Here is a 12,780-nt window from a genome sequence, read left to right as displayed (position 1 = left end):
GGTATATTATTCCTTATCTGTGCTAATAGTTTTCACCGATGTCCACCATTCTTTTCTCAAGTCTGGCGAGTATCCTTACGATCATTGCTTTAAATTCTTCATCAGGCATATTACTTCTATGTTTCACTTAAATCTCTGGCTTTTTGTTCATTTGAGACAAAGCGTGTCTTCTCATTTTGTCTAAGTTTCTATGCCTATTTCTGTGTGAGGAAAGTCAACTACGTCTCTTGCTCTTGAGGGTAATGGCTTTATGAAGTAGAGGTCCTGTAGTGTCCTGCAGTATAATGTCTTCTGTTCTCCAGGGCCTGATGCTTCCAGAAATGTCTCCAGTGGAACATCATATCTGTAATTTATTCTATATCCTCTCTTTATTCCCTGACCCTTTTGGGCTTTGTTACAGTGTTTTGAGTCATCAACACATAGAATCAATACTACATTATATATTAGGTTCTACTTAAAGAAAATTTTATAGATCAGAGCCTTTCATGAACTGGATAATACTGATTAATATGCAGGGACAATGGCATACACAAAGGACAAAATCTTTAATCCAGACTATATTATAAAATATTCCTGTATGTAACATCTCTGCCTAGTAGGCACTTCACTAAAAGATCTTTTTAAACTCCATCTGGGCAACAGAAATGTAAAATCCTTAATATATTTGCCTCCTATCTTTGGTCATCATATTACCAGTTTTTCCTGGTAATTTTTTTTTGCAAAAAGAAGCTATGATAATTTAATTGGTTATGATACTTAATTTAAGCAAATCTTGGGGAGATTTTTTGCTTTGTACTAATATCAGTTCACATGGAGGCATTTGCACACTTGGGCCAGTTTTCTTTCAGTGAGATAGATGACTACGATTGCTGGTAGGATGCTAGCGCTGAACCTGTTTCTTTCGTGTATCAAAGAAATATCTGCATATCACCTACCCAATTTATCATTATTCTTGGGTGCTGTCCATTAACATACCCAGATAGTACTGCAGGTTTCTCAATAGGAAATGCGGTTTAAGATATCCTTGAGATGGTTAACATTTATTTCTGGACAACTAGAACTAGACAAACTAGAACAGTTTTTGTTATGGTAAAACTTTACCCTTGGTCCCAGTACTTTAAGAAATACACCCAAAAGAGTTATTTATTGGAACCACTTGGTTTGAAACTATGACCACTTACCACATGGGGCACATGGAAACTCTTTTAAAGTTTCACCAAAGGACAGAAAAATTTGTGCCTCTGTGGACTTAGGCATCATGTACCCTCTTTCTAAGACCTGGTTACAACATGAGTAGTGAGAAGCGGTGGTGGTTTTTCCCAGCAAGGTCTCCATTTACTCCCATTTATGCTTCCAGACTTCACAACTTTGATGTGCCACATGCTTCTTTCCGTTTTATGGCTTTCACTTAAGTAGACAGATTATCCTTGAACATAATCCTCAGTCTGAGGACAATAAATTAGGAACTCTCTTTGAGAGATATTTTGAATATATATCCTTGGAGTGTTTCAGGAAGATAGATTCTTTGGACTAATAGTAAGACATATGCTCTGTAAACATAAACTCTGGCTGTAGTTTCTACAGGTCAGATGATGCACTCTTTATGCACACAGCCCCCACCTACCCTTTTTGAATAATGCCAACCCGTGACATTGCTGTGCCAAGACCTCTGATTTTCTTTCTACAATTACTCGGGAAAGGAAAGGCAATTTTCTTTTAATGTTCTGACTCTCGGTACCATTTCTTATATTCTGCCAGCCTGCTTACCACAATTCTTTGAAAGGTGTAAGAGGGATGTTAGTGGCAGGCTTGAAACTGGACCCTGCTGCTCTGAGAGAATAAATTTTGATTCCTTTCCTTTTTTCTTAAAGTGAAGAATCCTAATCATAATAGCTGTGAGTTTCTCAGAGTGTATGTGCCAGGAAAGGTTTTGTTCTGCACAACAGTTAGCCTGGGGGCTGAAGTTAGAAACAAATTGTAAATGCTTTAGTGCTGCTGAGTGAGTTTGTAGCCCTGGCATGATAACTGTCACCACTGTGGCTGTCTAGGCCGCAGGGGAAGGACTGGTGGGTAAATCATTAAAAAAACACCTGAGCGAGATTTCATGTTCTCTGAGAACGGAGATCTGGAGATGTTGCCGGGTTCTGGAATTATTATTTGATTTGCTCTCATTCGTAACCATTTTACTATTCACTTCCCAAGTTTATACCCAAAATAAATGGCTTTATTAAAGGAGATTCTGTATAAATCCAGAGTCATGATAAACCATTTTCCTATAATTTTTCCTTATTTTATTGGTCATTAATGTGGAGTCCTGTTCATTTGTTACTTGAAATATATTCTGTTGTGCTGAAATAATAGTTAAATGAGGAATTACTTATAATGGATAAAAGTAAACTTGATGTCCACATCATCTTGTTTGTAGCTGACTCAAATTTAATTAATGATACTTAGTGTGTAGATAAAGAGTAAAAATAACTTTTATTTCTTTAGCTTCCTCCTTGGGCCTGTGGATTCATAATGGATACCAATTCAGACCCAAAGAACTGCCCCTTCCAGCTTTGCTCTCCAATACGTCCCCCAAAATACTACACATACAAATTTGCAGAAGGCAAACTGTTTGAGGAAACTGGGCACGAAGACCCAATCACAAAGACTAGTCGTGTTTTACGTCTAGAAGCCAAAAGTAAGGTAAGTCTTTGTAATCCCAACTCTGAGCCCCCATCTACTGCATTCATACTACTTGTCAAGCATTGTGCAGTTGCTGCTGGTGTTACATTAGCATGGGTTTCTGAAGTGAATCTCACATACCACAGTAAGACCCAAATGATTTTAAGGGATCCATGGATTTTTTTTTTTTTTAAATACTCCCGTATTTATTTTAACATGGCTTAGAAAATTTATAGCTAGCATGTCAAGTCATTGATTTCATCAAGGCTTGTTAATATTTGAATTTTGAATTTGAATTTTGTTTTGTTTTGTTTTAATTTTTTTTTTCAACGTTTATTTATTTTTGGGACAGAGAGAGACAGAGCATGAACGGGGGAGGGGCAGAGAGAGAGAGAGACACAGAATCGGAAACAGGCTCCAGGCTCCGAGCCATCAGCCCAGAGCCTGACGCGGGGCTCGAACTCACGGACCGCGAGATCGTGACCTGGCTGAAGTCGGACGCTTAACCGACTGCGCCACCCAGGCGCCCTGAATTTGAATTTTGAAAGTTGACTTAAAGAAATTGTCAAAGTTGGTTTCTAGGTAATGGCAAAAAATTGTGAAGGTGGTAAGCAGTTGACTAGAGTGCTTGAATCTAGTAGGGAAGATGATTGATGTTGAAGGAGTAAGTGCTAATGTACTGACTGCTGCAAAGGAGGCCATGTTGAGTACAGTGGAAACATGGCACAGGGACCTTACCTAGGCTGGAGGGATCACTGAAGGCTTCTGAGAAAGTGATGTCTCAGGTAAAACCTCAAGGATGATTAAGAATCTAACTAGAAAAGGGGCAGGAGGAATACATTTGTGTAGAGGCCTGAATTGAGGGAGAAATGGTGCTTTCAAGAAGTAGAAAGGAAGGGGTGCCTGGTTGACTCAGTTGCAAGAGGATGCAACTTTTGATCTCAGGGTTGTGAGCTCAAGCCACATGTTGGGTGTAGAGATTACTTAAATAAATTTTTTTTTAAGTAAAGGAGGACAATATGGCCAAAGCGTAGAGTAAAAGGTAAGACTGAGGGCAGAGTGAAAAGTATAAAAGAAAATTTGTGCAAGTGGGGAACAAATTAATAAACTGTGGTCTTTGGATTTAAGGAATTTTCAGACCTTGACCTATCAAACATCAGATAATTTCATATGTGTTGGTAATGAATTATGACACAGCCTTTTTGTCTTTATGAATTTTTTTCTTCGTTGATTTTCTTTTAAATCTTTAAGTGTATTTTTTTAATAATACAAGAGCAATACACATTTCTTAGAATAAATACAAAAATGCAGAATGTACAAAGTTTAGATGACTACTTTTCAGTCCCATTTGCTGTACCTCTTAGATATAATTATTGTTTACCATTTATTGTATCACTTTTCAGATTTTTGTGTTTGGTTTTTTGTCAACAGAATATGTTTACAGGGGCGCAGTCGGTTGAGCTCAGTCAGTTGAGCATCCGAATTCAGGTTAGGTAATGATCTCACGGTTCGTTAGTTCAAGCCCCATATCAGGTCCTCCACTCCCAGCACAGAGCTGGCTTCACATCCTGTTCCTGTCTCTCTCTCTGCCCCTCCCCCTCTTACACTCAAAAAGAAAAGAAAAAAATATATATTTTTAGGCTTTGTTTTGCTTTAGAAATGTGTAACTATACCATATACCAATCCATCAAAATGTTGTAGTTATCATATCCTAAGTGGAAAGAACAGTGAAACTAAGTGAAATTCTGGCGCTTAATGGTTGAGGATTCTGCCTATAGAGGACAGAAAATTGAGCAGTTAAAACTTCTTTAGTCAGCCTATTTGTAAATACGCAAAGATGTGAAATGTCAGTATCTAGCCATAGGTGTGGGGAAATTATGCTAGTACGTCTAATTTTGGTAGCTATATTTTGACTTAATCTTGAAAGAAAAAAATTACAGTAATAGTAGGTAGTAAAGAACTCTTTAAAATCACTTCACTGTCTTGGAAAGCTGCATTTCATAAAATGTTTTCAAGCCTGAGTTTTGCTGCTCTTTTCTAGTTAGCATTATGGGTCAGCAGAATAGCTAAAAATGGGGATGAACCATGATGTATTTTTAAAGACCTTAACCATAACTCTGTTGTCCTTTTTTTTTTTTTTTTTAAGTAATTTCTATACCCAGTGTGAGGCTTGAACTCACAACTCTTAAGAGTCACATGCTCCACCGAGTGAGCCAGCCAGGAGCCCCTCCGTTGTCTCAATTAAATGAAGTTTGTATTCAACATCAGTAAGCAATGCATAAAATTAGGGATAAACTGTTTTAAAAAACTTTTATTTACATTACGTAGTAACTCTTCATTTCCAGGATGGAAAATCAGTGCCAATGACTATTTTCCACAAAACGGATTCTGAGGACTTGCAGAAGAAACCTCTCCTGGTACATGTATATGGAGCTTACGGAATGGACTTAAAAATGAATTTCAGACCTGAAAGACGGGTGTTGGTGGATGATGGATGGATATTAGCATATTGCCACGTTCGGTGAGTCAACACATTTTACCTGGCACATGAGTGTTGTGACAGATGTCCAGAACAATGCTATATCAGGGAGGAAAGTTTATTTTCTCATTTGTGTTATTGAATTTATGTATTCCTAAACATGTGCTGATAGAAGCTGATTTAACAGACTAGTTAATCCAGAAAGCAAAAGGGTAGATTTTTTAGGATCTTGCACCAGATTTTTTTTTTTTTTTTTTTAATTCTATTGAGACCTCTTTACTTTGGGCAAAAATGAGACCTGAAAGCAAAGCAGTAGGTATATGGTAAATAACAGTAAAACAAGCGACAGCTTTGATGATCACTTTAGAATAGCAAGTATTTAACACATTTTGAAATTAAGTCTATGAATGAGCTATTCTTTTTCTTTTTTTTTTTATATATAATTTATTGTCAAATTGGTTTACCCAGTGCTCATCCCAAAAGGTGCCCTCCTCAATGCCCATCACCCCTCTCCCCTCTCCCCCACCCCCCATCAACCCTCACTTTGTTCTCAATATCCAAGAGTCTCTTATGGTTTGCCTCCCTCCCTCTCTGTAACTTTTTCCCCCCTTCCTCTCCCCCATGGTCTTCTGTTAAGTTTCTCAGGATCCACATATCAGTGAAAACATATGGTATCTGTCTTTCTCTGCCTGACTTTTTTTTCACTTAGCATAATACTCTCCAGTTCCATCCATGTTGCAACAAATGGCCAGATTTCATTCTTTCTCATTGCCAAATAGTATTCCATTGTATATATATAAACCATTATCTTCTTTCTTTGTCAGTTGATAGACATTTAGGCTGTTTCCATAATTTGGCTATTGTTGAAAGTGCTGCTGTAAACATTGGGGTACAAGTGCCCCTATGCATCAGCACTCCTATATCCCTTGGGTAAATTCCTAACAGTGCTATTGCTGGGTCATAGGATAGATCTATTTTTAATTTTTTGAGGAACCTCCACACTGTTTTCCAGAGCAGCTGCACCAGCTTGCATTCCCACCAACCGTGCAAGAGGGTTCCCGTTTCTCCACATCCTCGCCAGCATCTATAGTCTCCTGATTTGTTCATTTTAGCCACTCTGGCGTGAGGTGGTATCTCAGTGTGGTTTTGATTTGTATTTCCCTAATGAGGAATGATGTTGAGCATGTTTTCATGTGCCTGTTGGCCATCTGGATGTTTTCTTTAGAAAAGTATCTATTCATGTCTTCTGCCCATTTCTTCACTGCCTTATTTGCTTTTCGGGTGTGGAGTTTTGTGAGTTCTTCATAGGTTTTGGATACTAGCCCTTTATCCGATATGTGATTTGCAAGTATCCCATTCCATCAGTTGCCTTTTAGTTTTGTTGATTGTTTCCTTTGTGGTTGCACCAGATTTTTAGAATTCATGTACCAGTCTGTGTACTCTGACTTCATTTTATTTTAGCTGTTTTCAAGACACAAATAATATTTTATGTTTCTGTTTAAAATCCTTCTCCATCTCCCTATCTCCAAAATAAAATCCAAACTCCTTACTTATAGTATTTAACATCCTAATGATCTGGCTTATCTCTGTAGTGAGATCTTTCATTACTGCCCAGACACACCCTGCACTCCAGCCCTGTTACATCCTTTCAGATGACACTTTCTCCTCTCTGCCTTTGCACATGCTGTGTCTTGATGTTTTCCCTTTCTTTGTGCGTCTCATATTTTCATATTCTTCCTCCAAGACTCAGATTAGGTATCCTCTCCTTCTTAAGCATTTAAGAAGTATATACCCCTAACCTAATAAGTGGCTGTTCTTTCTACTGTTTCTGTGATAACCTGCAGTACACTTGTGTGAAAGCAGCAACCACATGCTTGGCAGCTGTTTTCTTTCCCCCCAAAATTATGATCTTCAGGCAGGAGATTTTTGCGTGTGTGTGTGTGTAGATTTTTTTTTTTAAGAAAGTTTATTTGTGGGGCGCCTGGGTGGTTCAGTCAGTTAAGTGTCTGACTTCGGCTCAGGTCATGATTTCACGGTTTGTGGGCTTCGAGCCCCGTGTCGGGCTCTGTGCTCAGAGCCTGGAGCCTGCTTCAGATTCTGTGTCTCCCTCTCTCTCCGCCCCTCCCCCACTTGTGCTCTGTCTCTCAAAAATAAGTAAACATTAAAAAAATTTTTTTTAAGAAAGTTTATTTGTAATCTTGTATCATTTAACCTAATGATTCTCAGCTCTGGGTGTACAGTCATCTGAGGACCTTTTGCTTTTTTATATTTTTAAGGCCAGCATTTAGCACAATACCTGAGAAGCAGAAGCAGCAACTCAAAACATATTTGTTGAGGGAGACCTGACTGGTTTAGAGCATGCTGAGTTTATTGATCCTTGGGTCATGAGTTTAAGCCTCATGTTGGGCATAGAGCTTACTTTGAATGAATGAATGAGTGAATGAGTGAGCGGAAAAGAGAAAATGACAAATGACTCTTATTTTTTTATAAAAACATATTTGTTGAACCCATTTTTGACTGTCTCTTATCAGGGATTCACAAACCCTTTCTCTGAAAAACTAAATAGTAAATATTTCAGGCTTTGTAGGCCACCTATGGTCTCTGTTGTATATTCCTCATTGTTTTTTGTTATTGTTTTTTCTCCCAACCTTTAAAAATAAACCATTCTTAGCTCTAACGCCATTTAAAAAAAAAAAAAAAATAGGCCTCCAGGTGGTTGTTGCCCACCGGCTATTGTTTGCTGACCCTGAAATATATCATTAATATTTTTTTCCCACTAAAAAATTTTTTTGCCCTTTAATTTCAGGGGTGGTGGTGAGTTAGGCCTCCAATGGCACGCTGATGGCCGTCTAACTAAAAAACTCAATGGCCTTGCTGACTTAGAGGCTTGCATTAAGACGCTTCATGGCCAAGGCTTTTCTCAGCCAAGTCTAACAGCCTTGACTGCTTTCAGTGCTGGAGGGGTGCTTGTGGGAGCATTGTGTAATTCTAATCCAGAGCTCCTAAGAGCTGTGACTTTGGAGGTGAGTATACTTTGTCTCTTCTATTTACAAAGTGGGAAAGTGGGAAAGCCCTAGGATGCTCTATAAAAAATATTTGTTATATCTTTTCACATTTCTCTCTCTCTCTCAAATATTTTTAAAGAAGTTGCTAACATATTTACTAGCATAGGGAGTATAACAAAACTTTAAAATTTTAAACACAGAATTGTAGCTCTGGGAGAACTTCTAAACTTAATCTAACTGCTTATCCTTTATTTATCCCTTCTTCCTGGACAGTGTTCTTTATTAATCATTGAGAATTTCTACTGAAGAATATTAATGGCTATCCTCATTGACCATTTCTTATTTTTAAGAACATGTAGAGTTGGTAGAAAAGAGGCAAAGGATATATGACTCACCAGTTCCAGGGACTCAGGCAGAGCACACTGTGACTCTGGAATTCATGAAATCCGTTGCCTGTGCTGCCCATCAACCTTTTAGTCCTGGATGTAGGGGCTCTCTGTTTTTTAGATACTCCATTCTTAAAGGTCTTTAAGGGGTAGTTTTTCTGTACTTTGATTGAAATATCTTGCTTTATTCTTAAAAGTCTCTACAGTTGACCTTTGAACAACATGGGGCCAGGGGCACAGACCCATCCCCATCCCCGTGCAGTCAGAAACCCATGATAAACTTTGGACTCCCCAAAAACTTAACTGCAAATAGCCTCCTGTTGAGCAGAAACTTTACCAATAACGTAAGCAGTCGATTAACATGTTTTGTATATTCTATGTATCACATACTATGTTCTTACAATAAGTTAGAGATAAGAAAATGTTATTAAGATCATAAGGAAGAGAAAAAAATGTACAGTACTGTGTGTATATCTATTGAAAAAATCCAGATGTAAGTGGACTTGCATAGTTCGAACCTATGTCACTCAAGGGGCAACTGTATAGTCTTCCTGGTGTCCAAAATTATGACGTTCTATTAAAGCAGCTCATTTCACCTTCATCACTGTGCTTCTGGTTAGGTACTCTAGAAAATAATGACTGGGATGGAGAGAGCATATTATTTTCAGGTTTTTTTTATTTTGAGGATGGGGGTATATACACTGTGGACTTGTAAATAAGTGTTAAATAATCCTCATCTGTAAATCTACTTTTTTAAGTAGAAATGCTAAATATAGAGGGGGGAGATCTATATACAAAGATAATAATAGCAAAGCTATTTACAATATAAAGAAAATACAACTGGTCTGTGACTTTTAGAAATTAGAAAGGAAATAATCAAAAAGTATATGAATATTCATCCCACGTTGCTCATTAGAGTCAACCTGTAAGTATCCAACAATAGAGAATTCATAGTTTTAATTAGAAGTACCAAATACCAGCTCTACTTTAAGCAGAAAAGGGATTTTTTAAAAGGTAGTGGGGAGGAGCAGGTATAGTACCAGTCTTAGAGGCTACACAGCCAGAAACATGTCCAAAATACACCATAAAACTGCCCCAGTGAAGCTATCACTGCTGCGTACAAGTCCCCTCATACTGCCAGTGCTGCTTCTAAAATCTCAATATAAATGTGGCACGTTTGCCAGAGGAAATTCTCTATGGTCCCTACTTCTTTGAGTCACTAACTTGCCATTCAAAGTTTGGAGCGCATTATGTCTGATTTGGTAGACCCAGGCCATGTAGTTATACTCCACAACTGCAGGGGAAACTAAGAAAGGGAATACGGGGCATTTAGTACCTCCGTAGTGAGAGGCAGGCTTTGCCTCATAAGGTTAGGGATAGTCTAAATGCAAAAAAGGAGTTCAGATTCTAGGCAGCTGGAAGGAATTGCATTTGCCTACTAGGTTAATGCCAATACAAGAGAAAGCTGAAAAGCATGTTAACAGAATACTATAAGCTAGGTGAAAAAAAGCAGCTGCTGTTTTACTAAATGTTTTAATACTAGTTATAAGCCAGTGAGTGGTTTTTTTCTTATTTCAATTTGGATACTATCTAGACTTTCTTCAATCAACATTTATTACCCATATTTTAAGGTAAAATGTCCAACTGATAAAGTAGGGCTTACTCACGTGTTGGGTTTTTTTTTAATAATTTTTAATGGTGATAAAATAACAAAATTTACCATCTTAACTATTTTTACATGTATAGTTCAGTAGCGTCCAGTATGTTCACATTGTTGTGGAACCAGTCTCCAGAACTCTTTCCACCTCGCAAAGCCAAAACTCTACACTCATTGAATAGCAACTCCCCAGTTCCGCCTTCCCCTCAGAACCACCACTCGTACATATTTGTCTTTTTGTAACTGACTTATTTCACTTAGAGATATCCTCAAGTCCTCAAGGTCCATCCATTATTGTAGCATATGTCAGAATTTCCTTACTTTGTAAGGCTGAATAATAATCTGTTGTGTCATTGTGTATATTTTGCTTACTGTTTATCCACCATTGGACACTGGGTTGCTTCCGCCTTTTGGCTGTTGTGCATAATGCTGCTGTGACTATGGGTGTACTCCTCAAGACTCTGATTTACCTAGGAATATATTTGCTGGATCATATGGTAATTCTAAGTTTGGTTTTTTGAGAAACTAGCATACCATCTGCACCATTTTACATTCCCACCAGTAGTGCACAAGGGTTCCAATTTCTCCACATCCTTGCCAACACTTGTTATCACTTGTTATTTTGGTTTCTTTTTAATAGTACCCATCCTAATGGATGGAAGGGGTAGCATTTATTACTTTCATATAAAATGTACACTAAGGCATCAAACTAAAATATTGTGAAATTAGAAGATAAACCCATATATATATCTCTGAATACCTTAAAGGCCAGTTATAAATCACAGGCCCTAGTTAAGGACTGAGTAGGTCTGAGTAGTCTGCCTCCTGGGAATCAGCGTGGCTTCTTGACCTTTGTTCTCTCATGTCAGCATTTATATTCATAAAGTGTATTTTTCTGAAATTCATGTTACCAATTTGTTAGTCAAAGTTTAAATTTCTTTGGCTTTGTGGGGTTTTTTTGTTTGTTTGTTTGTTTGTTTTTTTAGGCACCTTTCTTGGATGTTCTCAACACCATGATGGATACTACACTTCCTCTGACATTAGAAGAATTAGAAGAATGGGGGAATCCTTCATCTGATGAAAAACACAAGAACTACATAAAACGTTACTGTCCCTATCAAAATATTAAACCACAGGTAGTGAATAACAGTTCTGATAAACTATCCTAAAATGATAGAAGAGATAATCAAAAGAATATTTACCCATGCTGACCCGGAATTTTGTAGGGCTTTAGATTGTTTCTGCTTATAATACCCAAACAACTTTCAGCGCCATCTCTGCTCATACTCCATGTTTGTTTCAATGTAATAGTTCAGAATAGGTTAGATGTGGTCATGGTCTCACTAGCCAAGAAAAGGGTATTCCAGGTAGCAAGTGGTCTAGTACTATGATACTGTAGATCTCTCAATATGAAATGAGAAGAAATTATCTAGCACTTAGGTCAAAAAAATGGAGTTATTTTTCATAACCTATAAGGTAGAAAAGGACCATAAGGAACAATGCAAATCTTGTACATCTATTTTCTTTCAGCATTATCCTTCCATTCACATCACAGCTTATGAAAATGATGAGCGTGTACCTCTGAAAGGAATTGTAAGCTATACTGACAAACTCAAGGAAGCCATTATGGAGCATGCTAAGGACACTGGTGAAGGTAGGAGACCACCTGGAAGCAGGGAGCATAGCTAAATGTTCTGTTACCTACCACATACTGCTCAGAGTAGTACGTTTTATGCCACAGACCAAATCATCTGCCCGTGAGTTTGGACAGTTGGTTTTCCTGTGTCGACTACTGAGTTGAGGCATACCTAATAACTATATCTGACTTGCCCCTTTTTCAAAGGACAGTCTTAAAATAAGGTAGGCAAGGCACAAAGAAAAATAAATTTAAACATCAAAGTATAACTTAGAGATATACTGTCATACAACACTCATTCATTTAACAATATGAATTGAGCCATTATTCCTGGAAACTTCTAGAAAAGCTTTTGCTCTGGAGCTTCAGTGTCCAAACTAGCTGCGTTAATTTCCTCTAGATCTTTCCATTTCATTGCACAGGAACTCTTACCTTTTTCTTCCTTATTAGCAAGACCCTCTGAGCTCAGGGTGGAAGGGACCCACATGCAAGTTTCAGTCACCTTGTTTTCACCTCCATGCCTCACACTTACACATTGCAAAAGTTGGCGTTTCCAGGTCATAAGACTCTGATTCCACAGGGCCACTGGCTTCCTCTTGCTTCACAACCTTCTCCATGTGGCCCAACAAGTCTCTTCCATCCAGTGTCCTCAGCCACTCATCCTCCTGTTGCTTTCTCTGTTTCAGAAATTTGTCTTTTCCTGCTTGCCCCCTCCCATCTCTTACTTGGTGATAGTTTATGCCTTTTTCCTTTGCTATTATTTTAATAGTGTACTTGAGAGGAAAGGGGAGAAATGAATCTCAAACAAACCTTCTAATTGTTGCATATGTTAACTCTTTCAGGCTACCAGGCCCCCAATGTTGTGTTAGATATTCAGCCTGGAGGCAATCATGTGATTGAGGATTCTCACAAAAAGGTATGTTTTCAAACCCCTCTCAGTTGACAGA

At 38.1% G+C, this 12,780-nt stretch overlaps 1 protein-coding gene across 5 annotated transcripts in view; it reads left to right on the top strand.

Moving 5' to 3' along the window:
* The window catches only part of PREPL (prolyl endopeptidase like), a 59,889-nt gene that overhangs the window by 44,137 nt on the left and 2,972 nt on the right, over nt 1–12,780 (top strand). For all 5 annotated transcript variants that reach the window (XM_030310515.1, XM_030310514.1, XM_030310517.2 and 2 more), the window contains 6 exons: nt 2,494–2,691; nt 5,016–5,191; nt 7,956–8,172; nt 11,184–11,333; nt 11,728–11,851; nt 12,676–12,749. In XM_030310515.1, the coding sequence (XP_030166375.1) occupies nt 2,494–2,691; nt 5,016–5,191; nt 7,956–8,172; nt 11,184–11,333; nt 11,728–11,851; nt 12,676–12,749 (939 nt within the window). The remainder of the gene's footprint in view (nt 1–2,493; nt 2,692–5,015; nt 5,192–7,955; nt 8,173–11,183; nt 11,334–11,727; nt 11,852–12,675; nt 12,750–12,780) is intronic.

The sequence above is a fragment of the Lynx canadensis genome, chromosome A3, assembly GCF_007474595.2.
Source record: "Lynx canadensis isolate LIC74 chromosome A3, mLynCan4.pri.v2, whole genome shotgun sequence".
Taxonomy (NCBI): Eukaryota; Metazoa; Chordata; class Mammalia; order Carnivora; family Felidae; genus Lynx; species Lynx canadensis.
The sequence above is the reverse complement of the archived record's forward strand: the minus strand, read 5'-3'. Positions and strand labels throughout refer to the sequence as shown.